The sequence below is a fragment of the Chelonoidis abingdonii genome, chromosome 21 (genome assembly GCF_003597395.2).
Source record: "Chelonoidis abingdonii isolate Lonesome George chromosome 21, CheloAbing_2.0, whole genome shotgun sequence".
Lineage (NCBI taxonomy): Eukaryota > Metazoa > Chordata > Testudines > Testudinidae > Chelonoidis > Chelonoidis abingdonii.
The window spans coordinates 12296075-12323670 of NC_133789.1; the positions used below are offsets into that span (position 1 = coordinate 12296075).

General features: G+C 61.6%; 2 protein-coding genes across 4 annotated transcripts in view; one reads left to right on the top strand and one right to left on the bottom strand.

Moving 5' to 3' along the window:
* The first annotated feature begins 1206 nt into the window (after positions 1–1206).
* Positions 1207–12744, top strand: PSMC5 (proteasome 26S subunit, ATPase 5). 2 transcript variants are annotated; one of them, XM_032785275.2, is made up of 12 exons: positions 1207–1267; positions 4902–4973; positions 5894–5963; positions 6900–6997; positions 7543–7599; positions 7935–8165; positions 9048–9174; positions 10592–10782; positions 10941–11039; positions 11275–11385; positions 11686–11772; positions 12610–12744. In XM_032785275.2, the coding sequence occupies exons 1-12, from the start codon at positions 1244–1246 to the stop codon at positions 12661–12663; spliced, it is 1221 nt and encodes a 406-aa protein (XP_032641166.1). In that variant the 5' UTR covers positions 1207–1243; the 3' UTR covers positions 12664–12744. The 2 variants fall into 2 exon arrangements, with proteins under 2 accessions (XP_032641166.1, XP_032641165.1); XM_032785274.2 differs by lacking the exon at positions 1207–1267 and adding an exon at positions 4374–4463.
* A 295-nt stretch (positions 12745–13039) lies between these two features.
* Positions 13040–27596, bottom strand: part of SMARCD2 (SWI/SNF related BAF chromatin remodeling complex subunit D2) — a 30163-nt gene continuing 15606 nt past the window's right edge. For both annotated transcript variants that reach the window (XM_032785272.2, XM_032785273.2), the window contains exons 3-13: positions 25547–25589; positions 24368–24490; positions 23803–23922; positions 23013–23108; positions 19269–19370; positions 17787–17948; positions 17286–17383; positions 16757–16892; positions 15323–15445; positions 14937–15038; positions 13040–14173 (exon numbers count right to left, since the gene is read on the bottom strand). In XM_032785272.2, the coding sequence (XP_032641163.1) occupies positions 14120–14173; positions 14937–15038; positions 15323–15445; positions 16757–16892; positions 17286–17383; positions 17787–17948; positions 19269–19370; positions 23013–23108; positions 23803–23922; positions 24368–24490; positions 25547–25589 (1159 nt within the window). In that variant the 3' untranslated portion in view covers positions 13040–14119. The remainder of the gene's footprint in view (positions 14174–14936; positions 15039–15322; positions 15446–16756; positions 16893–17285; positions 17384–17786; positions 17949–19268; positions 19371–23012; positions 23109–23802; positions 23923–24367; positions 24491–25546; positions 25590–27596) is intronic.

Genomic DNA, 27596 nt, shown 5'->3' on the forward strand with positions numbered 1-27596 from the left:
CATCCATAGGACAGCAGAATGCCACCTATTACTTGGCTAGCTACGGCCCCCTCGCATCGTGACCCCAAGTCCCAGTGCAACCCGCACCCACCGCCTCCCCGAGCAGCAGCTGAGCTGGGCTAGAGCCTGTCAGACCCCCAGCCAGTGAGGAGACCAGATCCGCACCTGCTGGCTCCAGCCCAGCACTCCCGACAGCGAGTCAAAGGGGTGCGCGGGGGGCAGCACCAAGGAGGCGAACAGGGAGGGGAGGGGCACCTGGCGAGGTCCCCAGGGACCCAGCTGGAAACGCGCTGGCGGCTTCCAACTGGAAGCAGCGATGGAAGAAACAAATTCCCCCAATCCCCCCCCCCGCACTTCCAGCAATGCGCATGCAAATTCCTCCCAACCCCTCCCCCACCCGTCGCCCCCTCCCACCATCCCCCACTCTCACCAATCCCACGCGAGTCCCCATCCCTCCCGATCCCCCACCAATCCCCCCGCGAGTCCCCCCACCCCCACGCGAGTCCCCCACCCCACCAATCCCCACGTGAGTCCCTCCCCACCCCACGCGAGCCCCCCTCCCACCCATCCCCCCTCCCCACCCCCACGCGAGTCCCATCCCTCCAACCTCCCCACTACCACTATCCCAGCGAGTCCCCACTCCCCCACCCCCCACGCGAGTCCCAATCCCCCACCCATCCCCACTCCCACCAATCCCCACGCGAGTCCCCCTCAAATACCCCGAGTCCCGACTCCCACCCGACCCCGGCCCGGCCCCGGCCGGCCGGCTACTGTGCGCGCTCCACACACATGCACCCGCGAGCTACTTCCACACTGCCCCGCGCGCGTCTCCACTTCCGTTTCCGTCACGACGCTGCCCTGCCATCTGTGAGTGGCGTCCAGGGCGCCGAGGCGAGCGGGCCGGCGGGAACGCGGCTCCTGGGCGGACTTAGGGGACAATTCTCATCAGGGTGTTTTTCCCTTTCTCCCTGCGAGCCCGAAGGTTACTGGAGAGACCCTACCAGATGGCGGCTAAGGACGGCGGAGGCGGCCATCTTAGGGTGGTCTTGGAGCCCGGAAGCCTTGATGTGTTTTTGAACTTCATAGTCAGAGAAAGGAAGACGTGTTACGCCTCCCTGCGCGTGCGCACGGGGGAAGGGTCGAGGCGGCGGCCATCTTGGTTGTGGGCAGATAGCTCCGCCAGTCTATCTACGCCTGCGAGTGCGCGTCAGTCCCTGACTGTCCGCGCCGATGCCGGAGAAAGATGGCGGTGGACGGGCCGGAGCAGGTGAGAACCCGGGGGGGGCGCTGAGGGCGGCTCCGCGGGGCGGCCCGTTCTGCTGAGATCAGCCGCGGGGGGGAGGAGAGGAGGCGGGGGAGGGGGAGGAAGACGGGGGGAGGGAGGCGGCAGAAGAAGGACAGGCGGAGAATCCGGCAGGAGGCGGCGGATGCGGCGTGGCTTGGACGCCAGGAACGAGGTACCGTCTCTGGGGAGGCGAGCGAAGCGAGGGTAGCGGTTGGGGGCCTTAGTGGGGGGGCGCGACGCGGCAGAGAAGAGGAGTGGGGAAAGCTGGGGGCGCGGGCAGCGAAGACACTGGAGGGTTTTCGGGGCAGAGGGGGGAGGTGGGGATGGGACTGAGATTGGAGGGGAGGAGTGATATGGGGCACAGGGGATGAAGAGGGGACGGTGGGATGGGGGGAACCCAGGCAGGAGGAGAGTGATTAGGGATGAGTGGAGGTTGAGAGATTGCGGGGCGAGAAGGGCAGGGAGTAGGAGAGAAAGAGGCTGCGGAATTGGCAGGGGGTGGCGGCGGGAGGGTATCATTTTGCCCCTGATCTTATGGCATCAACGTTCCTGCACAGGCGCCCAGGCTTAGAAGGGCACCTGGAAAGAGAGGGTATTGTGACTGAGGTGGATCGCTGGTTAGGCGCAGGAAGCACGCGAAGGGCGTGGGGTGTCTGAGAGGGGGAGCGGAGCGGGAGTGGCGCCCTGATAGGAAGGTAGGGGTGGTGGGAAGGAAGGGATTGGGGTCGACGGGGAGTGTGGGGTGGTTTATGGGATGGCGGGCGCCGCAGGGGGAGAAGTGGGTGAGGATTTGTGTGCGTGAGCCGCAGGGAGCGGTGGGGGTGTAGGGGACTGGGGGAAAGAACTCTGGACCAGGCAGGGAGGCGGTGGTCTTGATGTGAGTCGAGAGGCTGATGGGGAAATTGGGGGCAGGGGTGACGGCCCTTTGGAAGGAAGGAGAGGAGGCAGTAGGGGTGTTTTGCGGGGGAGGGTATCCTGGCGACCGCGAGAGGGGAAGGGGTGAGAGAGGGCCGTCGGGGCCTGAGGGAGCGGGGAGGAAGAGGAGGCCCTGGCATGGGCCTGGAGTAGGTTTGTGGTTGGCTGGGGGACGGGGAGGGGCACAAGACTAGGGATTGGGGTCGAGGCTGGAGGTTGGGGTGGAGCTATGGGGTTTGGCCCTGTAACCCCTCTGGATGGGTTTTGGCCTGGGTTTGGGCTCTGTGGTTTGCCCGGGTTCACCGAAGCCCGGAAATGGGTTCTTGCCCGCGCGCCCCTGTGCGTGACCGGCCTGGAATGGATTTAGGTCTGTTGTTACGTGCCCCTCTGAAATGAGTATTGGTCCACCTGGTAGGGCCCCTGGACTCGGGGTTTGGAGCGCCTGTGTTAGGGTCCTGGATGACTTTTTTTTCCCCACTTAAATCGTCCCAAGCCCTGGACCACCTCTGATTAACAGCGAATCCCAGAAAGCAACGACTACTCCAGCCATTGAAGCATCTGCGGTTGAGCAATAACCAGCGCAGTAGTGCATGGTCCAGCTTATCACACGTCTGCCCCACTTGTTACTGCACATTTGAAGAAAATAATCCCTAGCCCAGGTTTCCCCGAGGGAGCAAGTACTTTGTACCGACCCTGCCCCGAATGTGTGAGATCAGAGGCGCATGCGCGTCCCGGTCTCCCCCTGAGGAATAAGGGTGGCTCGAGACCACGCGTAACCAATCACACAAAAGTTACGGGGAGAGGCCACCCATGAGACAGAAATGGACCGTAATAGTGGCAGCGCCTCGTACTCTATGGGTTCCCCCTGGGTAACATGAGAAGTTATTGGCCGGCCCCCTGGTGGTTACAGTGGCCCCCCGTAGAGCAAGGGTAGTTCTTGGCCTCACCGCGGCCCACGATGTCGATATGGTGGTAGTCACGCTTGGTTAGGACCTCGTTGAAATTGAGGTTGGGCTCCTACACCCAATCCCCTGACCAAATATGGCGTTATAATCGCCAACTAGCTACTGTGAGATACCTAGAACAATTCTACGCGGGCCTAGGTTAGGGCCCGCCTAAAGATAGAATAGCGCGGAGGAACATAAGAAGACACACCAATAAGATATAATGCGGCTCTAGAGGACAATCGGGTTTTAGGGCCCCTGAGCACTTAGTTTGAGCACCTGGAATGGGTTTAGCCCATCCCAAGAGGCAGTTGAGTGATGCCGCTTAAGGAAAATGGGTGGTCCCGTGAGTTACGCGGGAAAAACCCCTGCGCCTAAGATCTTGTCGCGCTCCTGGGTCCTAAGGGCCCATGGATATGTGGAATATAAGGGGACCACAGGGCGTTTTGTGGTCCCTGAAAAGGTGGAGGCCCGTGCGTAGGGCTGGGCCAAAATAGAATTTTGGCCCCACAGGTAACGCCCCTGTAAAATAACCAACAGGTATAGGCGTATTAAAGCGAACGCCAACATACGAAAAAGCCCTAGAAGATAAGGCGAAGACCCCTCCCCAGGCAGGCGAGGCGCGCCGGAGCGAGCTGAGATTGTCGAGGTGGCCGGGGCGGAGCCTGTAGTGCTGTGCGACGCGGAGCGGGAGCAGAGGATGGGTATCTGCACCGGCGCCCGCTACTCGAGCGCGATGTCCAGGTCCGGGCGGGGCGCGGAGGGGAACAGTGCAGGTGCGGGGTGGGGCCTCGGCAGTATGCTGGCCGCCCGGGACAACCAGCGCCGGGAGCGCTAGCGAGACAAGCGAAGAGACCGCGAGGGGGCTGGGGGCGAGGGGGCACGCGATGAGGAACTGCGCTCACGGCCGGCTAGCACAAACCCAGCCGGGTACCAACAACCAACCAACAGTTCCCAAAGAAAAAAAAAAAAAAAAAAAAACTGCCGAACCCCAGCTGCCGACACACACAAAAAGCAGCCCCAACCCGGGCAGGTAATGCCACCGCCAAACGCCGCCCAACAACAAACACAACCCAAAAGGTGCTCCACCGAATGCCACGGCCACAACACCCCCACTACAACTCCGCAGGCAACCGGAGCACGGGCAAGAAGGGAGGGGGTGGCGGGGGAGGGTATCCTGGGCGAGGGAGGAAGAGGAGGGATCGGGGGCAGGTTTGTTGCAGATGCTTGTGCAGAACCACGGGGGAAATGGCTCCTCCTTCGCCAGTGGGGCCCAGCCCCCTTGGGTGGGCTGCCCTGGGACAGTACCTGCTCCCTGGGTGAGCGGTGGGGCTGGGTCCCCTCCCCAGGGCTGGCCGCAGGGGGCCGCCTCCTACCCTTTCTGTGCGAGGGGCCTGTGGCCCGGGCTGAACCTGCCTGGGCGGAAGCTGGCTCCGGAGGCCCTTGGGACCCCCACTCGGTCAGGGGTCTCTGGGGAGCTCTGGGGCTGCCGTCACCCCAGATCAAGCCTTTGCGGGGCCCTGAGCTCCAGCCGGGCTGTGGCCCTGAGTGGAGAGAGCAGAGGCTCTCAATTGGCTTGACAGCTGGCAGCCAGCACAGGGGGCTGTTCTGCCAAACCCATGGACAGTGCCCAGCCTCTGCTCCTCTGGAGAACGAGCAGCACCTCCCCTCCCGCGCGTGGGAGCCTCCCCCCCCTGGTCTCGCGCCGAGGGGCTCCCCTGGGCCAGTGGACGTATCCTGACGTGTGCTCTCTGCAGATGGAGATGGATGAAGGCAAAGGGGGGACTGGGCTCCGCCAGTACTACCTGTCCAAGATCGAGGAGCTGCAGGTGAGCTGATTGTGGGGGCTCTCTGGCCACAGGGAGTGGAGCCTGGGCTGGGGCACCGTTTCTAGCAGGTGGGTGGCCGGAGGGGCTGGTCTGACGGTGCTGAAGATGCGCAGTTTGGTTTGCAGCAGAGGAGCTGCCATCTCTGCTGAGCAGCTCTTCTCATGGGGCTTCTGAGGAAACCAGCAGCCTCTTCCAAGCGATTGCAGCCCGTGCTCAGTGCCAGCATCTCTGTCAGTGGGGCTGGGGCCTCAGAGGGCTCCCAGCAGGAGGTGCAGGTTGGGAGCCAGGAACTAGCAGGCAGGTGTGGGGGCCTTCCTAGGGTGGCGTTTCTTGCCGTCCGTGGCAGGTGTCCCCAAGCCAGCAGGCCTGACTGTGCGGAAGGCAGGGCTGGCAGGGGCCGTTTTGACTGTTGTTCCCCAGAGCGGTGCACACCCAATAACAGATTGGAGGGGGGGTGGGTTTCACAGAAGCAGTTTGCCTAGGCAGAGGCCCCTAGCCCAGGTTTCAGGGTGTCAGGGTTGGGTGGTGGTACCCCCACTCCTGCGGGAGGGACAAAGTGACCAGGAGGCTGTTAGCCTGGGTTTGGGTTCAAACCACGTGGTAAGAGACGCTCATAGCTGGGTCCCCTCCCCTCCCAGTGTAGGCTGCTTTCCTGAGCGGGTCACGCTGGAGGCTCTAGGGAGGACCCGGTGCAGGGGCTGCTGTAGTGATGGATGTGAGGTGGGGATGGTGGCCTAGCGCTCCGCAGGGAGGAGCCTGCGCATTGCCCACCAGAGACACACGGGAATTCCTAGATGCTGGACTGGCGGGTAGCCCGTGTTCAGGAGCCGACCCTGAGCTGAGGGGCTGGGCTGGGGCCGGTTGTGCAGGGGGGACCCCTGGGCTCCTGTGGGCTTATCCCTTCCCCCCTCTCCCCAAAGCTCATTGTGAACGAGAAGAGCCAGAATCTCCGCCGCCTGCAAGCGCAGAGGAACGAGCTGAATGCCAAAGGTAGGGCTCCTGCTGGCCTCCCCTGCGTACCCCGCACTCGGCTCCCGCTGGCCTCAGGGCTCCCGCTGGCCTTGGGGCTCCTGCTGGCCTCCCCCGCGTACCCCACACTCAGCTCCTGCTGGCCTCAGAGCTCCTGCTGGCCTCCCCCGCATATCCCACTCTTGGCTTCTGCTGGCCTCGGGGCTCCTGCTGGCCTCAGGGCTCCCGCTGGCCTCCAACGCGTACCCCGCACTGGGCTCCCGCTGGCTTCCCCCGCGTACCCTGCACTCGGCTCCCGCTGGCCTCAGGGCTCCCGCTGGCCTCAGGGCTCCCGCTGGCCTCCCCTGCGTACCCCGCGCTCGGCTCCCGCTGGCCTCCCCCACCTCGTTCCCATTCCGCGTGCTCGATTCCCCCTGAATTGGTGCTTTGAAAACAAGAAGGTGACGTCCCCTGCCTGGGGGAGCGGCCTGATGGGTGGGATGCGAAGAATGTCCAGAGCGTACCATGAGAGCAGCCTCCTGCGGGGAGGGTTGGATTGTTCCCCGTTCTGTCTGCCTCCCCTGCGTTCCCCACACTCAGCTCCCGCTGGCCTCCCCTGCCTCGTCTGCGTTCCCTGGCTGGGTGGTCTCTTGGGTTCCTGGTGGTCGCAGTGAGACAGCCGAGTGCCCCACTCCCCAGGCGCGCTCTCCCGGGGATACAAAGGCTCTGACCCCTGGCTGAGAAGGAAGCTGGCGCTGACTCCAGAGCGTGGCTGCTGGGTCCCCAGGGGCTGGGCTGGCGCATGTGGGGAGTGAGCGGCGCCTGCCCCCTCTGGGTTAATGGCAGTGGCTGGCTAATCCAGCTCTGGCAATGCCCTCTCTGCTTGGGCCCTGAGTGGGGGCTGGCTGGGCTCGGCTCCCGCTGGCCTCCCCCGCGGTGGAGCCGGGCTGGGGCTCACGGCTCCTTGTTGCACTGCAGTGCGCCTGTTGCGGGAGGAGCTGCAGCTGCTGCAGGAGCAGGGCTCCTACGTCGGCGAGGTGGTGCGGGCCATGGACAAGAAGAAGGTGCTTGTCAAGGTACGGAGCAGGGCCAGGGGTTCGTGGGTGGGTGGTCAGCCAGGCTCGTGAGCTCAGGGCACTGCGGCTCTGCTCCCTGACCAGGGACCTCGCTCTCCTGGCTGCTGGTGGGCTCACTCCCCGAATGAGCCCGGGGACAGAAACCCTGGGAGCCCCAGCCAGGCGTCCCAGGGGCCTGCCCTGGAGCAGGGGGAGGGTGTCTCAGGGCCTTGGCTTTCCTGCGCTGCCTGGGGCGTTTGTGGGGGCTGTGCCCACCGGCTGGGGATGAGTGCGGGAGGCTGTGCCCACGGGCTGGGGATGAGTTGGGGGTGGAGGGGCTGTGCCCACGGGCTGGGGATGAGTTGGGGGTGGGGGGGCTGTGCCCCCCGGCTGGGGATGAGTGGAGGGCGGGGGCTGTGCCCCCCGGCTGGGGATGAGTTAGGGCAGGGGTTCACACTGGCTGGGGATGAGTGGGGGGCGTTGTGTGGACGTACTGGAGCGGGGTGGGGGGAGAGCTGCGTGTGCACCCCCACCTCCACCCCACCGGTCTCTGCTCTGTGTTCCAGGTTCACCCAGAAGGGAAGTTTGTGGTGGATGTTGATAAAAACATTGACATCAATGATGTGAGTACCAGGCCCCTCGGTGAACCCACCCCTCAGAGCAGCGCGCCCTGCTGGGAGCAGAGGGGGGTGGCTTGGGCTCAGCTGCCTTCCCTTGTGCCCGTCACCAACCTGCCAGGGGCAGCAGAGGGTGGTTCTCCCTTCCCACCAGCTGCTGCTGCCCAGCCCGGGGGGTTCCGTGGGCCACGCCCCTGCCCCAGTTCTTGCTGGGGAGGTGCCCAGGCTGGGTGCCTAGGCTGGGGCACTGCGAGTGCGGCAGATGCCCGGCAGGCAGCTCCCGCCAGCTGGCGTTGAAGGGGGGGTAGCGTGGTGGTGAGCTCCTGCCCGTCTGTCTCCAGGTGACCCCGAACTGCCGCGTGGCGCTGAGGAACGACAGCTACACGCTCCACAAAATCCTGCCCAACAAAGTGGACCCGCTGGTGTCCCTGATGATGGTGGAGAAGGTCCCAGACTCCACCTATGAGATGATTGGCGGCTTGGACAAGCAGATCAAGGAGATCAAGGAAGTGATCGAGCTGCCCGTCAAACACCCGGAGCTCTTCGAGGCCCTGGGGATCGCCCAGCCCAAGGCAAGCGCTCTCCGGGGCAGGACTCCCAGCTGTGCCCTGCCGCAGGGAGGGGCTCTGCCAGCCCTGGGCAGCTCAGATCTGCACTGCTGGGGGCTTGTACTCCGCACACGTCCCCTGCCGAGTTTCTGGGTGAGGCTGGCAGGGAGACAGGAGCCCTCTCCTGTCCATGGATGGTTCCCACCACCCCATGCGGGAGGGGGAGGAGCTTCATTACTAGCTCCCAGTAATGGGGACGAGGGAGCAGCTCCCGCTCTCCCCTGCGACTTGCTCTGGTTCTCTGGCCGTGCCAGGAGAGGGAGCAGGGAACCAGTCACTGAGTGGGTGGAATCCCACTGCCTGCCAGAGGAGGGGCCTGGCCCCTGTGCACCCACAGGCTGGCGCTGCCAGCACCCCCCTGCAGTGCTAGCTGTGGGGAGGGATGGCTGCTCGAAGAGCCTAGATGCTCCCCATGGGAAGCAGCTGTAATGACCCTTTTCCCTGCCAGAGCCCAGCACGGCTCCCTGCTGGCAGCTGCAGCAGGGCCAGGGCCAAGGGTGGGTGCGATTCTCCTGCCTTAGCCCTTCCCGGGGGATGGCAGCTCCTCGCCCATGTGGAGAGGGGTGAGCCTCGTACCACCCAGGGGTTAACACAGCGCCCCCTGCTGCCCTTGCTGGAGGAGGCAGTGCTTGAGCAGCCTCCCAGTGAACTGCGTCCCCATGGCGCCAATCCGCTGCAGACCTGGTCCGTCCCCTCCTGTCCAAAGCCAGGCACCCCCGCCGCACTGGGCATGGCTCTGGCAGCTCGCCCACTAGGTGGCACCAGTGCCTCTGTCTGTGCGGGGCTGTGCAGTGCTGCTCCTGCACCTAGCGCCCTCAGCTGATGCCGCTGGCCTGGCCGTTTCAGGGTGTGCTGCTGTATGGCCCTCCTGGCACCGGGAAGACCCTCCTCGCCAGGGCTGTGGCTCATCACACGGATTGCACCTTCATCCGCGTCTCGGGCTCAGAACTGGTGCAGAAGTTCATTGGCGAGGGTAAGTGTGGATGTGGGAAATGGGGCGGGGGGGAATATGTGAGTTAAACCCCCTCATCCCCTGGTGGCTGGTCACAGGGGCAGGGGGTGGTGTGGCCCCCTCACGGCTGCAGCCGTGGGGCCCGTGTTCCTGTTCTGAAGAGCTGGGGCCAGGGGGATGAAATACAATGGTTACAAAAACCCCTATGAATGGGATTAGGTGCTGTAATGAACGACATTTTTCTCTTTAAAAAATAACATGAAATTATGAAATTTGAGTTGAAATTATTCTGGCAGGTGTTCAGGCCTGAGAGTGTCATTATCAATGTTGAAATAACCAGTATGGTGCGTCCCAGGAGCTTTCAGAAGGTCCCAGTGTCACATTGTCCATGTTACAATAGTCAGTCCTCACAGTGGAGCGAAGGCTGGTTAGTTGCGTCTTTCCAAGTGTCGGTATTTCCAGCGTCTGGGGGAGCAGAGACGCTTTGGGGGTCAGATTAACCAGCAGGTGCAGAGAATCCTTCATCAGGACTAGCTCATTCCAGGGTGAGAAAGCAGCTGGGAGCTGGAAGCTTGTTTCCCTCTTCCCGTCGGAACAGCAGGCAGGTGGGGGAGGATGAGCTCTGCTAACTAAAAACTTGAAGGACGTGGGGCCAGATTTCCAAAGGGGTTCGGGCACCTAAGGATGCAGGGAGATACCGACTGGGATTTCACAAAGCCGCATGTGTCTCTCAGTTCACCCATTCAGTGGATGCTTCCTTTGGGCAGTAAATCGAGCTGCTTTAAATGCAAAACACATTTGACAACCTGAACGTTTTTTTCCAGCGCATCTGAGTTATTTATTGAACTGAAACCGTTTTAAAATGCTGGTTTTGTGCACTTAATCGAAATCCAGTTTCCAGCCAAAAGCAGCTTGACCCCAATCCCAAATCAAGGAATTAGCAAGTAAATAACTGAATCCTTTGCTGTTTTTGAACATTATGAAGTGACAGTCAAGAATCTGAAAATGGAATGTGCAGCGAGCTTGTGTCTTGGCCTAGCAGCCCTGCGTGCTGTGGAAAGGCGGGATTGTTGGCCAGGTGACAGGTGTAATGATTATACCAGCCCATGAGCATGAACCTGGGTGCAGGAAAATAGCTACAGGACAAACGCAAACCAAGATAGCAATCAGGGATTTAAATCAGTCCCACCTGTGTGCATGGCCCTGTGCTGAATGCCTCTTGTCCCGAGGGCCAGGGCCTGGTGTCCCTGTTCCCAGTGCTGCAGAGGAGCACTCCTCAGGTCAGGCCCGGGCCCTTGGGGGCGCTGTGGTCCCAGCCCCAGGGCTGCGCTGACCAGCGCGTTGCAGGAGCTCTCCGTCCCTGGGGCTGCAGAGCTGGGGGGCAGGCGGTGCACCATCCTACAGCAGGGCATTGAGGGACCCTCTGCTTTGCCCTCAGGTGCGCGCATGGTGCGGGAGCTCTTTGTCATGGCCAGGGAACACGCACCCTCCATTATCTTCATGGATGAGATTGACTCCATCGGCTCCTCGCGCCTGGAGGGCGGCTCCGGGGGGGACAGCGAGGTGCAGCGCACAATGCTGGAGCTCCTCAACCAGCTCGATGGCTTCGAGGCCACTAAGAATATTAAGGTGCGTAGAGCCTGGCATGGCCCGGGCAGGAGGGGAGTCAGCTGCCCCGTTTCCCATATGGGAACTGAAGCCACCTCGAGCCCCGGGAGTGGGGCACTTGCCCCTCCCTGCAGGATAAAGCCCCAGCTCCTTTGCAGTGACAACCTCCTCCCTTGCAGGTGATCATGGCCACTAACCGGATAGACATCCTGGACTCTGCTCTGCTGCGCCCTGGCCGCATTGACAGGAAGATCGAGTTCCCGCCCCCAAATGAAGAGGTAATGGGGGCATTCCCCTGTGGCAGGCCCCTTGCAGGCTTCCAGGCTACTGGTCAGCTGGGCATCCCCCCATCCCCTGTGGGCCTGGCCTGAGGGCTGAACTCTGCTTCTGTAGTGTCATGGCACTGAAAGGGTCTGGGTCCAAGCCTGGCCCTACAGCCATTCTCCCTCCCTGTGCTGGCTGACCTCTTGAGTGCTGGCCCCCTCAACCCCCTTGCTGGGGCTCTCCCCACAGGCTCGCCTGGACATTCTCAAGATCCACTCTCGGAAAATGAACCTGACACGGGGGATAAATCTGCGTAAAATTGCGGAGCTGATGCCAGGAGCGTCGGGGGCTGAGGTGAAGGTGAGTAGCTGGGTCGGGAGCTCTACAGGCTGATGTAGGGGCTTTGAGCCAGAACTAGCTGCCCCGGGCTGCTCCTTGCATGTTCCTGGGGCAGGCTGGGGCCCTTCCGGGCCGTGCTGAGCACACTGCATTCCCCTGGAGGGATGGAGTGGGTGCAGTGGGCAGGTCGCCGTACAGGACTCCTGGCACACGCTGCCCCTCTACCAGGGAACTGCGTCCCCAGAGTGTGGCTAGGAGGGTGTGTTGGGGGCTGTGCAGAAAGGGGGGTGACTGTTCTTCCTTGCTCTTGTGCCCTTGCAGGGGGTGTGCACGGAAGCCGGCATGTACGCCCTGCGCGAGAGGAGGGTGCATGTTACACAGGAAGATTTTGAAATGGCCGTAGCCAAGGTAAAATCTGCCGTGTGCTGCCCCCACAGTGGGTGGTGGCAGTGGCTTCAGTGCACCAAGTGCCTCCATTCCTTAGGGGCTGCTGGCCATGGCCCTGGTCCAGCTGCCCTGCCACCCCGCAGCCCCCTGCTGGAGAAGTGGGACAGCCACTCCCAGGGACTGATGGCCGGGGCCATTCAGAGCTGGAGGGGCTGCTGTGAGACAGGCTGAAGGAATGCAAAGAAATGAGGGGCCCCCAGAAGGTAGATGAGGGGCTGCTCGTACACCCATCCCCATGCTGCTGAAACAAGGGCCCCCAATAAAACCCCATTGGCTGGGAGTTCCACATGTCCCAGCACCACTCAAGTGGTAAAATCAGAAAGTCTCCTGCCCCCTGCCCTGGCTCTGCCTCACCCACCTTCCCCTGCAGCTGGTAGCATCCCAGTCTGCTCCCTCAGGCAGCTCCTGGGCTCCTAGTCCCTTGCTGGCCACTCAGGAAGGGAGGAGCCTGTGGCCGAGTCGCAGTGGAGAGGGGAGTTAACTGGCCTTAGAGGCAACTCCTGGGGCCTCCCATCTGCACAGAGATGCTGCTGCTCTAGGGGGCTGGCCTGGCCTGGCCTTTGCAGCTGTGCTGGGGAAACCTGCTTCCCAGCTGCTGTCCTTGCCCTGCCTTTGGTCAATGCCAAGGGGACTGCGGCCTAGACAGGGCAGTGCCCTGAGCTGGAGTGCGAGGTCCTGCCCAGAGGGGGCCCAACCTGGTTCCTGCCTCAGGTGGGGATCAGGAACATGCAAGTTACCTCCCTCTGGGGCTGAGTGTCATAAGCTGGGCCTAACCCTTCCCTTCTCCTGCCCACACAGGTGATGCAGAAGGACAGTGAGAAGAACATGTCCATCAAGAAGCTCTGGAAGTAACTGGGGGAGCCTGACCCCATTGTGCTGCTGGGTCTTGGCCCCTCACCTTTTCCTTAATAAAGCTCTGTGCTGGCTGAGTTACTCCCCCAGACTCTGGCTGTGGGGGGAGGGATATTAACAGGGGAAAGCCACCTCTGCTCCTGCCAGCCACTGAACAGGAAGGGAACACAGTGCCCAGCCCTGGCTTGGGGCAGGCAGTTCTCACCCTGCCTTCAGCAGCTGAAGCCCCGGCAGTGAGAGGCAGCTCGTGCTGCCCAGGGCTACTCCCTGGGCTGTAGCCAGGTTCCCCCCTCAGCGACCAGAGGGTAGCTCTGCTCCAGCCCCCCCACCCATTCCCCTTGGGGTAGGGGTGCACCTGCTCAGCTGGTGGTGAGGAAGGAGACAGGGGTGTAAGCTGCTGCTAAATGTTTTTATTAGAAAATAGCCAACCCAGACAAAATGATTACACAAACAGGTGGCCCAAGCCTCACTCCCAGCCCCACCCTCTCCTGCCTGCCTAATTCTACCATGCAGGGCTGGCCTGCCCCCCAGGAAACAGCCCCTGTTCCCTCCCACTGGGGCTGGGTTAAGGCACCTGGGAGAGCCCAGCTGAGTGTCACCTTTGCTGTAACAGACACCAGCTTCTCCACTGGGCTCAGTCCTGTGTGCACTGCCCTGAGTAATGGTGGCTGCAGCCGGTTAGCACAGCATCCCCCCACCTGCTGCATGTGAAGAGAGAGGCTGGAACATTCAGCTGATTGTCAGATTCAGATGACACTTGGTTGCCCAGGAGCACAGTGAATCCGGTGCATAGGTTTAGGGGTGAGGGCAGGACTAGAGGGAAACCTCATCTATTAATCAAATACAAACCCACTGTACAAAAGGCTTTTTATAAAACCTGCTCCCAAAACCATAGTGCAAAACACGCCGCCAGCTCGGCCGGCCTTTGGAATAGACAAAGCTTTGGTTTCAAAAGCGCCAGCAGCTGCCTGCCCTCCACGCTGAAGCCCAGGAGGCTGCTGTGACGCTCTGGGCACGTTGCTCAGTATGAAGAAGTGCCTAGGTGGCCCCTTGGCTTCAGTTCAGGGAGAGCTCGTACCCTCTGGGCAGCGACTCCAGCAAGGCTCTGGCCCAGGCAGGCAGGGGAGAGGGAAGCTCTGGTTCGCAGGGGAGGTGCTCTGAGCCTGCACTGAATGCTATGGGGAGAAGGGCAAAGGCAGCAAGCAAGGCCAGTAATGCACTAAAGGGGCTGGGATGAAGAGTGGCAGGGAAAGGGCAGAGGCTGCACAGGTGATCCTGTGACCCCACGTGCCCCATGCCTTTGGCTGGAGCTCCGACCCCGAGGAGCCCCAGAGCTGGGAGCCCCTGGGGACACTTGTGGCTCAGAGCTTTGCAAGTGCTGTGTTTCATTCCAGTAAGATGTACCGTAAGGCTCAGGCACTCGAGAGAGCAAAGCCCCTGAGCTGCGCCCAGCCCATTAGGTGAGGCGAATCCCAAGCACTTGTTCCAGTTCCTGTCTGCGCTGCTGAACCTGAAAGGCACAAGAGGCGTGAGGTCAGACGGGGCCTGGGAGAAAGGCAGGGCTGGCTGGGGGAGCATCCGATGGGCACAAGCTCTCTTGCCCCTCTGGGGCATTCTCCGCTTCTGAGGGTCTCACTGGCCTGGAAGCAGGAACCTCAGCACCAAGCCAAGGCCCCGGTGCTGGGAAGGGGGAGGTACATTCCCTGACTCTGCTCAGGATTTTAGACAGCAGGCCTGATGCCCGAAGCACCCCCCCCTGCTGCTCTGGCCCCAGCTTTGAGCCATTCCCACAGCATGCTGTGGGGCAGATCTGACCTAATCCAGGCCTCGCAGAGCTCTCCACCCTCAGGGGAGGACTCCAGTACCTAGGCAGCTGAGAGTGAAACCCACAGGGCTGGGTCAATTTCATGCCCGCCCAGTGAAATTGACCAGGGTCTTGTCAGGTTCACTGCTGGAGAGAAGCAGCTGACTCCTGGCTGGCCTGCAGAAGGGCAGGGACAGAGCTCTGGAGCAGGGGTGGGAAGGCCCAAATCTGGTCAGGAAAGGGGAGGGGCTGAGCACTGATCCTTCAGAGACCGCCCAGTTCCCAGCTGGATGTCCCAGACCTGGCTCAGCTCCAGGGTGGGCAGGTTTGAACCTCGAGCTCACAGGAAAAGGCGCAGAGTGACCGGGCCACAAACCATGTGCTCTGCCCACCCTCTGGGGCAGGGATGCTGGGAAGGGCTAAGGGGCTGAGCCCAGGGAGCCTGGCCCGCATGCCAGGAATCCCCCACCTTGGCAAAGATGTGCCTCCCTGCAGCCTCCTGTGCCCAGGGCTGATGGTAGAAGTCAGCTCGTCTCTCCTCCTCAGGGTTCCCAGTCACGTCTGTTATGATCTGCAGCACCGCATGGGGAGGAGGAAATTGTCAGTGGGACGCAGACTGCTGGGCTCACGGCAGCTGCTGCCATCCCAGGGCCCTCAGCAGGCTTCCTGGACACCCCGCCCCTGCCAGCATGATCGCACGTCCTGCAGGGCAGGCACGCGCCCGGGCAGAGCCTGCTCCGGAGAGGAGACGCCCCATGCTGCAGGGGGCTGTTACTGCATTACCCTGCAAGGTAATGCCAAACCCCAGGCCCTGCTCAGCAGCGGCTCGGCTCTCCAGTGGGGCCCCAGCTGTACCTTGAGGTCCCTCCTCTGGGATTTGATCCATTCCTGAATGAAGTCCTGCGGGTTGTTGCTGAAGCTCAGCATGAAATCTCGCTGCGTCTTCAGCTGGTTGATGGACTCAATGGTCTCGTGGATCTAGCAGGAGAAAGCAGGTGAGACGGACCCAGCTGGGACAAGCCTGGCTTGGCCATTTTGCTTGCGATTGTCTGTCAAAGGCTCCAAGCATGGGGGAGAGGCTGGGCGGGGCCCAAGGGAAGGCTCAGGGAGAAATGAGCAGATCCTTCTCCCTCCGGTGCCAAAGCCCAGGAACACACGAGCTAACAGCACAGTGTAAAGCCAGGCCCAAGTCCCAGGAGCTGAGGTGCAGGGGAGTTAACCCATCCCCCAGCCCAGCACCGGACAGAGAGGGAGCCTCCTCCCCCATCTTCTAGGGGTTAGGCTCTCCCCTGGCAGCTAGCACCAGGGATTCCAGTTCCCAGCCCCGACTGCTTCCTTATCCCTGCCCTGCCCGGCGGCTCTGGAGTCCCGGGGCAGGAGAGCACTCTGCAGCCTGCGGGAGGGGAGCCCGCACCAGGACTGAATCTCGCTTGCTCGATGGGATGCTGCTGGCCTGCAGCCCAGGTGCCCTGCTCCCTGTCTGCTGGCCTGGCACGCAGCTCAGATGGGGCAGTGAATCCGACCAGGGGCCTGTTTCCCGCTCCCCTCGGTGGCCAGCTACAGCCCAATGGCTTGATGCACCGAGGGGCCCAGTGCAGTGCACAGCTCCAAGCTAGAAGCGGCAAATTCCTGTCCCAGGCTCGGGTGCTGTGCAGGCCTCGCCCAGAGCCGGGATCTCAGCTGTTACTTAAACATGGAGGAGGGGGAAGCTTGAAAACATGAAACAGGGTGACTGGTGCAGCAATATCTGCCTGAGTCTGCTGACAGCCTGATACCAGTTCTCCCCTTCGCAGCCTGCCCGCCCTCCATGAGGGTAGCCCCAGGTCTGCCCCAGGGACACTCTCGCTGCTGCAGACACCCCCAGCTGATGGGCTCACCCCACAATGCAGACATGACCCAGCTGCCCCAGGCCCCCACTGGCAACAGAGAGTTCAGGCCTGTCGAACTGGAAGCATGGGGAGAGCAGACAAGAACGAATTTCTAACAGCTCCCTCTGGCTGCCTGGTCTCTGCTTCCACGAAGCCCCCCATCCCCAATCCATTGGGTACCCCATTATCTCCCTGCCTAGGCTGGGGGCGAGCTGCCAGCAGGCCTGTGAGCTGGATCGCGTAGGCTGCATGTTGTGTTGCTCTCTGGGACATGGAGCCTTCTGCACTGACTGGTGACCCTGCAGTAAGCCAGGACCCCAGCTGTTCACAGCCTCAGGCTCCCACTCGCCACAGCAGGACTCCTGCTCTCTACAGACGGGGCGAGGACTGGGCCCAAGGGTGGCACAGACAGGCCCCAAACCTTGGTATCCAGGGAGGCAATTTCCTGCTGGTTGGTGGTGGAGGCCAGGAAGTTGCTCATCTGAGCTTTCAGGGGGTCATCCACCTCGACATCGATGTCGTAGCAGGCTGTCTTCTTCTGGTCGTTGGGATCCACGCTGGGGGGTGAGGGGAGGCTGGCGGTTAGGGCCCACATCTGGCACTTTGCAAGCAGCAGCCAGCCCCGCAGCTGGAGACATGGTCACATGCAACCCCGCCCCCCCAAGGAGACCAGCCTCCACCCCCCCCAAAACCAGCCTGTCAGGAAACAGAATGAGCTGCACAGAGCTCACCACACCTTGAGGCCAGGCTGGAACCGATGCTCTGGCCCCATCCCCTGACCTCCTCAAACCAGATGCCATCCGTTCTCGTTTCCTGCTCCAGAGCCAGCCGCTCCTGCCCATACAGCTTGAGCACGCTGGAGAAAAGAATCCCAGAAGCAACCCAAACCCAGTCCAGCCCAGGTAAGTCCCAGCCCCAGAGCAGACAGCAGGGGCCACGCCATGCCCTACCTGATCATGTGGTTGATGATGATGGGATCTGGATGCTGCAGCAGGCCTGCCAGCTTCATGGGGATCTCGGAGAATCGCATGCGAATGCAGCTAAAGATCTGGGGGGAGGAGTCAGAGCATTAGCAGCCCCCCTAGGGAGCACAGGGGGATGGGACCCACACTCCAAAATGGGCAGGGACCAGATCACCATCTGCTGGTGTAAGGAAGGTAAACGCTTCAGTGACACTCACAGGGAGTGGGGCACACTACAGAGCAACTGGCCTGAGGGCAGCCAGATCCTCAGCACTCCTCCCCCAGAGACCCCCTGCATGGGCACGGCCCAGAGACCCCTTCCCCTCGCCCACCCTGGGGCCCTGCTCTGCACGGCAGGGAAAGGGTTGAGCTGAGGCTGGCGAAGGGAGGGGACAAGGGGCAGGTCTCTGCGGAGGGAGGGTAGGGCAGGGCCAGGCCAGGCTGGCTGCAGCCCAGGGGGCAGGGAGGGAGTGGGGAGCCCCAGCCCACCTGGCGGAAGTAGCGGTTGCAGTTGATGTACTCCTTCTCGTGACTGTCCTGCAGCTTGTTGTGTTTGATGTAAAGCCACAGGGCCTGCATGATGCTGGCCCGGGTCTGGGTGTGGACACCCAGCAGGCGAGCCAGGCGAGGGTCCAGTTTGTACTGCGGAGGCTGCAATGAGAGACAGATACGGAGACAATGCCCCCAGGGAGGGCCCAGGCGTCATGGCTCCACTGAGGTACCTGGGCGCTCCCTCCCAGCACCACCCACCGACACCAAGTCTGCAGCCACCCCTCATCCGTGGGTGGGCACGCCGGGTCCGGGGGGCTTGGCCTGCTATAGCCATTCAAAATTCAAGCTACGGGCACAGCCCAGCTGGGAGCTGTCTGCCCTTCTCCCAGAGCTGGTGCAGCTCCAGCAACACTATCCCAGCATGCAGTGTGGCTGGGCTGATAGGATCAGGGTAGAGCACGGCCTGCTGGGATCTGCAGTCTTCCTGGGCCGCCAGGGTGCTCTGATCTGATCTTCTCCCTACAAGGACAGAGCCTCTCATGGACCCACCTGGGCACTGCCTTCCTCACCGGCCCTGGTGACCTGGGTACCACTGGCCAAGGGCTCCACAGGCCACTGCGAGAGTGGCCCCCCATCCCTCTTGCATGGCGGCCACCTAACCCCCCAGCAGAGGCCCAAACTCTCTAGTGCACAGGCTGATTATCTGCTGGGGGCCTGGGCGCGGGGGGGAGAACAGGCCACTGGGAGGAGCGGGGGGGGAAACGAAGTCGGTCCCATGGGGGCCAGACCCTGTCTAGGGAAAGGACCCTCACCAGGGTGGGAAAGACAGGCCTGGCTCCTTCACTGTTCAGGGCCATACATGCTTATGAAGCCTGAGGCTGGGCCGCTCCAGCTGTGGGACCCAGCACGTGCCCTCCCCATCCAGGTACAGTCAGCAGGTGGCCTCAGAGACCCACCAGGGCCGAGAGAGGGAAAGAGCAGGCTCTGGCAGGGTGCAGCCACCCTCAGCGGACAGAGCAGCCCCAGGACCCTCAGGGAGTGGTGCACGTGGACAGGAGGTAGTGGGGCAGGATGGCGACACAGTGGCAGTCAGTGCTGGGACGTGCTGCCTGCCTCCAGAATGAATCCCCCCACCCAGCAGACGCTGCCAAACCTGCCCTCCCTGGAGGGAGCTTTATGACCGCTCAAGACGAGCAAATGTTTTGCCTTTGGGATGCCCCAGCATGCACCACATGGCAGGTATTTTTACATACATTTGCTGGGGGCCTCCCCTCCCCGGCTCCTTAAGGTCACTGGATGGGCTGCTCAGGAGATCTGTCCCAGGGACAGCCCCTGCCAGTCAGCCCCACCCTGTGCTCCCGGCACAGCCATGCCATTACCTGCTGCTAAGGGGAGGGACTTTCCCCAGGGCAGGCAGGCTGAGCAGCGGAGAAGATGGGGGGCGCCAGGCTGCACTGCTGACCCCAAAAAGGGGCTCACCTGGTGATCCAGCATGAGTAGCAGGGTGCATTTCACATTGACGTCGCCAGGGCGCTTGACCTGGAAGCCATCGGTCTCCTGGGTCGTGGGCATCCTGTGCCACTAGGGAAAAGGCCACCGAGATTTAGTGCCAAGACCACAAGGGGGCGCTTTACACACGTTATTCGCTAGTTACACCAACGTCAGCAGTTTGGAGCCTGACCCAGCGCCAGGGAGCTTGGGGCTGGAGCCTTCTCTGCACCCTGCGGCCTCGGGCTGGCACCCTGGCCGATGACCGACCGGATTGCTGTGCAGGGTCTGTGAAAACCCAGCTGCTCCGAGCGATCTTGAAACATCCCAGGGCAGCTGAGTTTGAGCCCGTCCTCGGTTGAAACCCCCCCTGCACGCTTGTGCAGCTCAATGTGTCCCACTTGCCTGCCGCCCTCTACCCTGGGGACTGGGGGGGTTGCGGATGGTTTCTAAAGAGCTCCCAGCTCTGGCGGGCCCAGGGGGGATACAGAAACCCCGGATATCGCTGTTAGGGGTTCACACAAACCGCTCGTCAGCAGAGCTATGGCCGGACACACAAGTCAAGAGCCCTGGAGCCGTGCAGCTATCACACTACAGCGGGTAGGAGAGTCAAAGTCCTATAAGCACCTCTGAGTACAGTGCCGGGTATTCCAGGTAGGGTGACCAGAGGTCCCGATTTTATAGGCACAGTCCTGATTCCAGGGGCTTTTTCTTATATAGGTTCCTATTACCCCCCACCCCTTGTCCTGACGTTTTTACACTTGCTGTCTGGTCACCCTAATTCCAGGGCCCCAGGACCAGCCACGTAACCGTGGCCCAGAACCTGAACTTTCCTAACAAGCGCCAGTACGGTGCAGATAGGCTCAGAAACACAAACCAAGCGTAACTGGAGTCTGCAGCCAGCCTGGAACAACAGCTCTGCGACTGGGCCCTGCCACCCTTCTCAGGAGCTGAGCCCCCCGGCGAGCACAGTGGAGATCCCTGTCGAACACGCTCTCAGCGAGGACTCATTGGGGGGATGGGGGGAGGGAGAAAGAGTGTGTGTGTGCTGAGGAGTATTGCAGAGCTTGAAAACATTAGTGTCACTGCAGAATTGGATCTCACTGTGCCATGGAGCACATGGCACCCCTGACCCATTATTCCCAGGACCACGCCCCCCCCAAAAATCATCCACGGGCAGATCTTGGCAATCAGAGACCTGTTATAGCAGCTTCAAAAACAGTTCAAATCAACGATAATAGGGGTGGGGAACATTTTCTCTATCAGGGGCCACTCACCCACAGAAAAAAAAAAAATCAGTTGTGGGCCACGGAGCTCCACAGGGGTGTGAGGAGGCTCAGAGTTCCCCTAGGCTCTGGGGAGACCAAAAATGAGGGGTTCAGGGTGTGGAAGAGGGCTCTGCGCTGGGGTGCAGGAGGGGGTCAGGGCTCTGGCTGGGGGGTGCAGGCTCTGGGGTGGGGCTGGGGGTTGGCGGGTGGGAGGAGGTTCAGGGTGCAGACTCCGAGAGGGAGTTTGGGTCCAGGAGGGGGCTCAGGACTTGGGGTGCAGGTGGGGGGGTCTGGGAGGGAGTTAAGGTGGATGAGGTGGTTCTGACCAGGGGGTGGGGGTGCAGAGTCTGGGAGGGAGTTTGGATGCAGGAGGGGGCTCAGGGCAGGGGAAGGAGGTTGGGGTGCGGGGTCTGGGAAGGAGTCAGGGTGCAGGAAGGGGGTCTGATGTGGGGTTCCAACATGGGGTTCCGGGTGCGGGCTCTGGCCAGGCAGCGCTTACCTCAGGCGGCCCCCAGTCAGCAGCGCAGCAGGGCTGAGGCAGGCTCCCTGCCTGTCCTGACTCCATGCTGCTCCCAGAAGTGGCGCCATGTACAGACCCTAGGCGGAGGGGCCAGGAGGCTCTGTGCAGTGCCTGCGCCTGCGGTCCCTGTAGCTCCCATTTGCAGTTCTCAGCCAATGGGAGCTGCGGAGCCAGCGCTGGGGCAGCACACGGAGCTTCCCTGCACTCCTGTGCCTAGGGGGTCACAGAGACATGCTAGTCGCTTCTGGTCACTTTGCAGAGTCAACCAGACTTAACAGCCTGGCAACCCGCCCCCCACAGCGGAGCAAGCCAGCGCTCCCGGCTCCAGTCCAGCGGGGGGGCAGGGGGGGGGCTAAGGCTTGGGGCTTCTGGCCTTCAGTGTGGAGACTTGCTGCAGGCCGAATGAAATGAAGCAGAGGCTGGATCCAGCCTGCAGGTTCCCCACCCTGAACTATAAGTTAACACAGAAACTGCCCAGCTGGATCAGGGCTGAGGTCCATCTAGCCCAGTAGCCCACACTACATGCTGGAGGCAGTTCTGGAATGATCTGCTTTGGGGAGGGGGGTCTCTGACCCCGTTAGAGGCTGGCTGACACCTGCTACCAGGACGGTTTCCACAGTGTTCACTGTCCTGCTCAGGATCTGCCACCTGCCCAGTGACAGCTCTGGCAGTAAGTTTCACCGGCCAGTTGCACATCACGTTCCCAGAGGTTTCCTGCGTTCCCCAGGGCTGCCCAGGTAAAAAGCAGATTTATGACAACATTCGTTTGTGGGCTGGGACAGGCAACATTAGCCCCGGACCAGCAACCATGCTAAGTTTGGGATTCTCACACCTCATCAAGGCTGGAAGTGTCTAGTGCACACCCCACTGCAGCCCATTATGGGGGGGGGGCCGGAGAGCACCCCTGTACAGCCCCTTACAGCGCCCCACAGAGCCCTAGGAAGCTCACCAGACCCAGGTCTCCTGCCTGCTCCATCCCAGGAGCAGGGACGCTGTGGGCTCACTCTGACCCCTAGATTCCCATCTTGCCTCACAGAGCTCCACTTAGTGGATTTCAAGGCAGGGATCTCTCAGGAGAAGGCAGTGGGCAGGGTAGTGCCTGCACCAGCGCTGCCCTGCCCAGACACCAAGGGCCATTTCCACAGTGCTGGGACAGCCCAACTCCGGCACCAGGCCCCTCCGACTGGTCCTGCTGGGTCTGCAGCTCAGGCTGGGGCTGCTTCCTTCACCCAGCACCTCACCTGTCCTCGGGTTCCTCTCTCACCTCCTGCTCCCCACAGCTCAGGCTGCCAAGTTCCCCAAGCCCCTGGTCTGACTGTCCCCTGCCCCACCTGAACCTCACCCAGCTCACCCCAAGGGCCCCCCAGGCTCCTCCTCTCACCAACACCACTTCTCAAAACCACCCAAACCCCACTCCCAGTTTTCCTCTACCCAAGCAGCCCCCTCGACCAACCTGCACTGGGCCCCAAGAGGTTAACGGAGAGGGCTGCTGGGCAGGGCAGCAAAGTGGCAGGCAGTTGCTGCTGGGAGTCGTCCAGATGGGGGCGGGGGGGAGAGGCAGGCCAGGCCAGGCAGTTGCCACTTCATTCTGGGCCACGCGCCAACACCGCCACAAACAAAACAAAGCCACAAGCTGGAAGCCAGAGCAAGCACCAGCCACTCCCTGCAGGGAGGGCCCAGTGCAGCCACGCAGATGCCAGCCCCAGCACTACTGCTGTTCTGCAGCTCCCCGCTCCAGGCACTAGCCCTGGGGTACCAAGTGCTCACGGGGTGACTAGCTGCCTAATGGTCTCCCTTGGGCCATTTGGGTCTGGGCCAAAAGGATCCTTCCACTGAGCGTGCAATAGAGCCAGCCCCAGGCCTCTAAGGAACCACGGAGCTCCCAGGCCAGAGACCCGCTGTGGGCGCTGCTAGGAGACAGCTGCTCCACCCCGAGCTGCGCCTCACCTCCACCAAATGGTTGTCTGGTCCATAGAGCTCCTTGTCCAGTTCGATGACGAGGCTCTTGAAAAAGGAGGAGAACTTCCTCTTCTGCTTACTCGGCTGAAAGAGAGGAACCAGTGCAGTGCTCGGCCTGCCCGTCCCCAGCCCCGCGGCCCTGCAGCTGCAGCGCCAAGGGGCAGGAGTGCAGCAGGCCATTACCAGAGCCCCAGTCCCCAGACAAACAGGGCGGGGTGATTACAGAGGTTCGGCCACACAGGCAGCTCCTCAGCTGGCTGCTTGGAGACAGCTGTGGGCACATCAGAGCGGCCACTGGTGCTGCGGGGCCCACGGAGCACAAAGCTGTGCCTGATCCTGACCAGGCTCCAGTGACGCATGGGGCACAGGGAAGGGGGACTGGGAGTTTGCAATGCCGGGCTATGGAAGGGGTGCGATGGAGAGGCCCTACACAGCTAGAAGTGAAGGACCACTCTGGGGGAGGGCCTGGGAACCTGTCGGCACATGGGGCGAGGGGGTGCTGCCAGTGCTGTGGGGCTCTGCACAGAGTACCAGGTGCTGTGTGGACATTCACAGCCAGGTCAGACAGGCGAAGTCCAGAACCCAGGCAGGGACAGTGTTACTCCCTGTCCCACAGCCATCAAAGCGAAGATCTGGGCTGGGAGAGGCCCCGAACATGGGGAGGGATAGACGGGGGCTGAACAGCTGCATGGAGCTCTGCCAGCAGGAACAGTTCTCAGCCCCCCTGTGCAGCACCGAGCAGCATGGAGGTTGCCAGGCTGGCAGGCAGTGTCCTTACGTCTTCCAGGAGCTTGCCTTCCACGCGCAGCTCCCACGAGGCCACACGCTCACTGCCATCCCCCTCCTCCTTGCCCGGGGTGAAGGTGTTGGAGATGTAAATCCGCAGCTTCCGCTTTTGCTGCAGTGTGGAGAGGAACAGAGGAACACTCCGGATTCAGCGAGCACCCAGCACCCACCCCAGAGCCCCTCCCTACAGATACCCTCTGCCGAGAGGGGGAGCACCATCTCCCATAGCAGTTGGGGAGGGGGCAGGAGAGAAGCATGCACACAGGAACCAACAAGGCCAGATCGTGGCTGCAATCTGCCCGTGCTCCCCCACGCCACATAAAGGGCTATGAAACTGCTGCTCGGCTGCCCACTCCTCTTGGCCCCAGCTGGCTGGAGAGCCACCTCCTCCATGTGTATCTCAGGAAGGCCCAGGAGTGAGGTGGGTCCCCACTCAGACGGGGCAGCTCCAGCCTCTATTTTCGCACGTGGCTCTGGCTATATGCCCTTCCAGCAAGAGCTGGATCACAAGCAGGGGCTGCCCAAGCAGGATCTGACTTTCCAGGGCTGTCACGTACCGTGAGGGGTTTCTTGATGGCCTCCTGGATTTCCATTCTCTTCCGGGCAATGGTCTGATCCAGCTTGCGCTCAAAGGCAAGAAGGTCCATGTAGGCCTGAGACTCTGGGACCAGCTCCCGGATCTACCAAACAGAGAGCCCATCACAGAACCGCCATGGGCCCGTACTGCACGCCTGCCCCTTCCCTGCAGGGACGGCTTGCTGGTCTTTGCCCTCACCAGGCCATGCACACTTTACAGCTCGCTCCCCCCATGCCCTACAGCAGCAGCTCCCAAGTCACAGTGCCGAGCCTCTGAGCCAGGAGTCACTAGGACCACGGAGCCCGGCAAGATGGGAGCCCAGCTCGGTCTTGATGCCATTTGGAAAAGCTGCCCAGTACCCCAGACAACCCCTGGGACACCCTGAAATCCCCACCCCAGCTGAATGGGCCTGACCACCGTGACCTGACCACCCCAGCTCATATCCCCACCCACAATGCCTGGACAACCCAACTCTCATGACTGGGGCATCTGAAGCTAGGTATCCCAGCTGTTCAGGCCCCAACTAACACTCTACAGCTGTGCAGCTCACCCCGGCAGGCAGGCGGGTGCAAACACAAACCTTCCCCACAATCCATCTCTGAGGATGTGGTTTCGTTCCAGACCAGTGTCACTGCAAGCGTGCCCAGCATGGGCCCGCAAGGCACCTGCCAAGTACTCCAAGCAGGGCACTCGTCAGCTCGGGCTGGTGGCACGTTCCTGCCCCCATGGGCACTGCCACCCAGCTCGGAGCCCGCCTCTCCACTCCGCAGCCAGCCTAGGGTTCCAGCCCAGCAGGTGATCTCGCACCGGCAAGGGCAGGGCAGACCAAACCCCCCATTACAATGGCCTTTGTCAACAAGCCCAGAGGCTCAGAATGGGAACAACTGCTCAGGAGCTCCACTAGGGTTCTCAAAACCAAGGCACTGTTGTTCTCCCACAGTCCCACCCAGGGTAGCCCCTAACCCATGGGCATCATCTTCCCCTGCTGCTACAGAGGGAGCGTCCCTCCCCTCATCTCCACCCCACTGAGGGTGCCTCAAGACCTCGGGCACCCGCTTACCCTCCGAGGGCAGGAAGGTAACAAAGAGAAACCATTCCCCCGGCAGGAGCACATCCCCTCCGGGGCTGGGGCCCAGCACCCTAGCTCAACAGCACTTACCCTCTGTGGTAGGACCTTGTCCGCCATCTTCCTTCTTTTCAGCCTGCAAGCAGCACACAGAATGGCAGCATTAGGTGAGCGCAGGCTGAACTCCTGAGCAGCTTCTAATACCCATATCAGACCAGAGCCCCATGCGCTGGGGCTCTGCAGACAAACACACCACCCTGCCCCCTAGCACCGCCTCATTTGTACCACAGCTTGTTATTGGGTAGTGGTCTGCAGCTCCAGCCTAGAACTCAGAGGGTCACAGCAACTCTCAGATCATGGAGAGACAGCCACCAAGCCAGCCCTGAACCCCCTGGAGACTCCGCTCCTTGCTGTGGACACGAGAATCAGCCAAACAGGTTTGGAGTTTCTAGGCCGCGCCATCTCCCCTGGCTCAGGCGTGCACAAGACACATCACTGATCAGTCAGTCAAGGGGTGGATGGGGGTTGTCCCCTGAGTCACCCCAAGCTTGGGTCTAGCAGCAGCGCTCTGGCTAACAGCAAGGGGCAGGATGGGGAGAGCGGGGAGTATCCCAGCACCTCCCAACACCCTCCAAGAGCTGGACGTTTCTGCTGAGGCAATCAGCAAACCTCACTAGGTTTCAGAGTTTGGATCATGCTTCCCTGAGGCACCTCGGACCCTACGCTGATGCCCTCTCTGCTGACTGTCAGCTGGTCGCTGAGAGGGGAGTTCAGCACAGGAAGCCAGGAGGTCCAGTGCTTGGAGTTGTAGCTCCTACAAATGTACCTGCCTACCGGGAAGGAGGCAGAGCGAGGGCGAGGGCCACACCCAGGAGCATCTGGATATTTGCTTCCTCCATTACCTCAGGCTGCTGGGGAGAGCCCTGGCCCATTAGATCTGCAGCTAATAAGGGAGCAGAGCAGTGCACTGTATGCCATGGGTCAGAGCACAATGTCACGCTGGCTAGGGCAAAGCTGCACATCCTTCAGAGGCCGAGCTCACGCCATGGGAAGGGGTCCCTCACTCCACCTTTCCTCCCCCCAGCCCAGGTGTGGCTCATGCTGTGGAGATCACAGGAGGCAAACAAAGGACTCTCAGGGGTTTTTCCCCCAGAAACAGGGACACTGCCAGTAATCGGCTGCTTTCACATCCCTCATTCAGCCAGCTGCATTTCCCCATTTATCTAAATTCCACCTCTGCTCAGGATCACCACCCAGACACACAGAGCCAGCGATTCCCCTGAGTGAGTCTCTTCCCCAGATGCCTGCAGCCAGCTCCGTGACAGCTTGGAAATCTGCATCGATTCCCAAAGCACAGGAACTCGGACTTCATACAGTACAGCTGGACTCTGCTAAAGGGAACGACCCAGCGATCTGCAAAGCTGGAGTAATGCACCTTCATTCAGGTTTTGAAATAACCAGGGCCTAGGGTGCAGCCTCCATTAGACCCACGAGAACCTGCCCTGGGGCCCCTGAGAAACAATCAACAAACCCTCATGAAAACAGAAACAGAGCAAAGCCATTAACAGCACTGTAAACAACTCAGGGTGTGCTGGCACAGCCGCTCAGCTCGAAAGGGGGAAGAGGCCAAGAGAACGATGCGTGCTGGAAAGCTGGCTGCCGCAGGCCGTGACTTTGGCTGCAGTGACGCTCCAAGCAGCCTCCAGCCCCACAGCAATCCCCACGGGGCTTCCCTCTGTTCAGCCAGCAGCGTGGCAGGAGCGTGGGGGAACCATTCCCGGCATGAAGCACACCATGCAGCCCCTCTCGGGAGAGGTCCAGAGCTCCCATTGTGTCTGGGTGCCTGCCAGAGCAGTGTGAGAGCAGAAGCCTCATGACACCAACACTGCTTCTGTTGTGTTTGTTTGTGTGTGTGTGTGGGGGGGGGGGCACAGTTCTCAGAGCCCTGTGCCGCTCAGGGGGCAATTAGCAAGTGACAGGCCCTGGATCCCCACAGCTCCCCTGCAAGGACACTAGTTGGGGAAATGGAGGCAGAGGTAGATCAGGGACGTGCTCCCAGCCTGGAGCCCTGGGCAGAACTGGGGTTGGTTGGGATGCAGCAGCGCAGGCCGGAGCCAGCGCACTAACCCCCCCGGCGATGGGG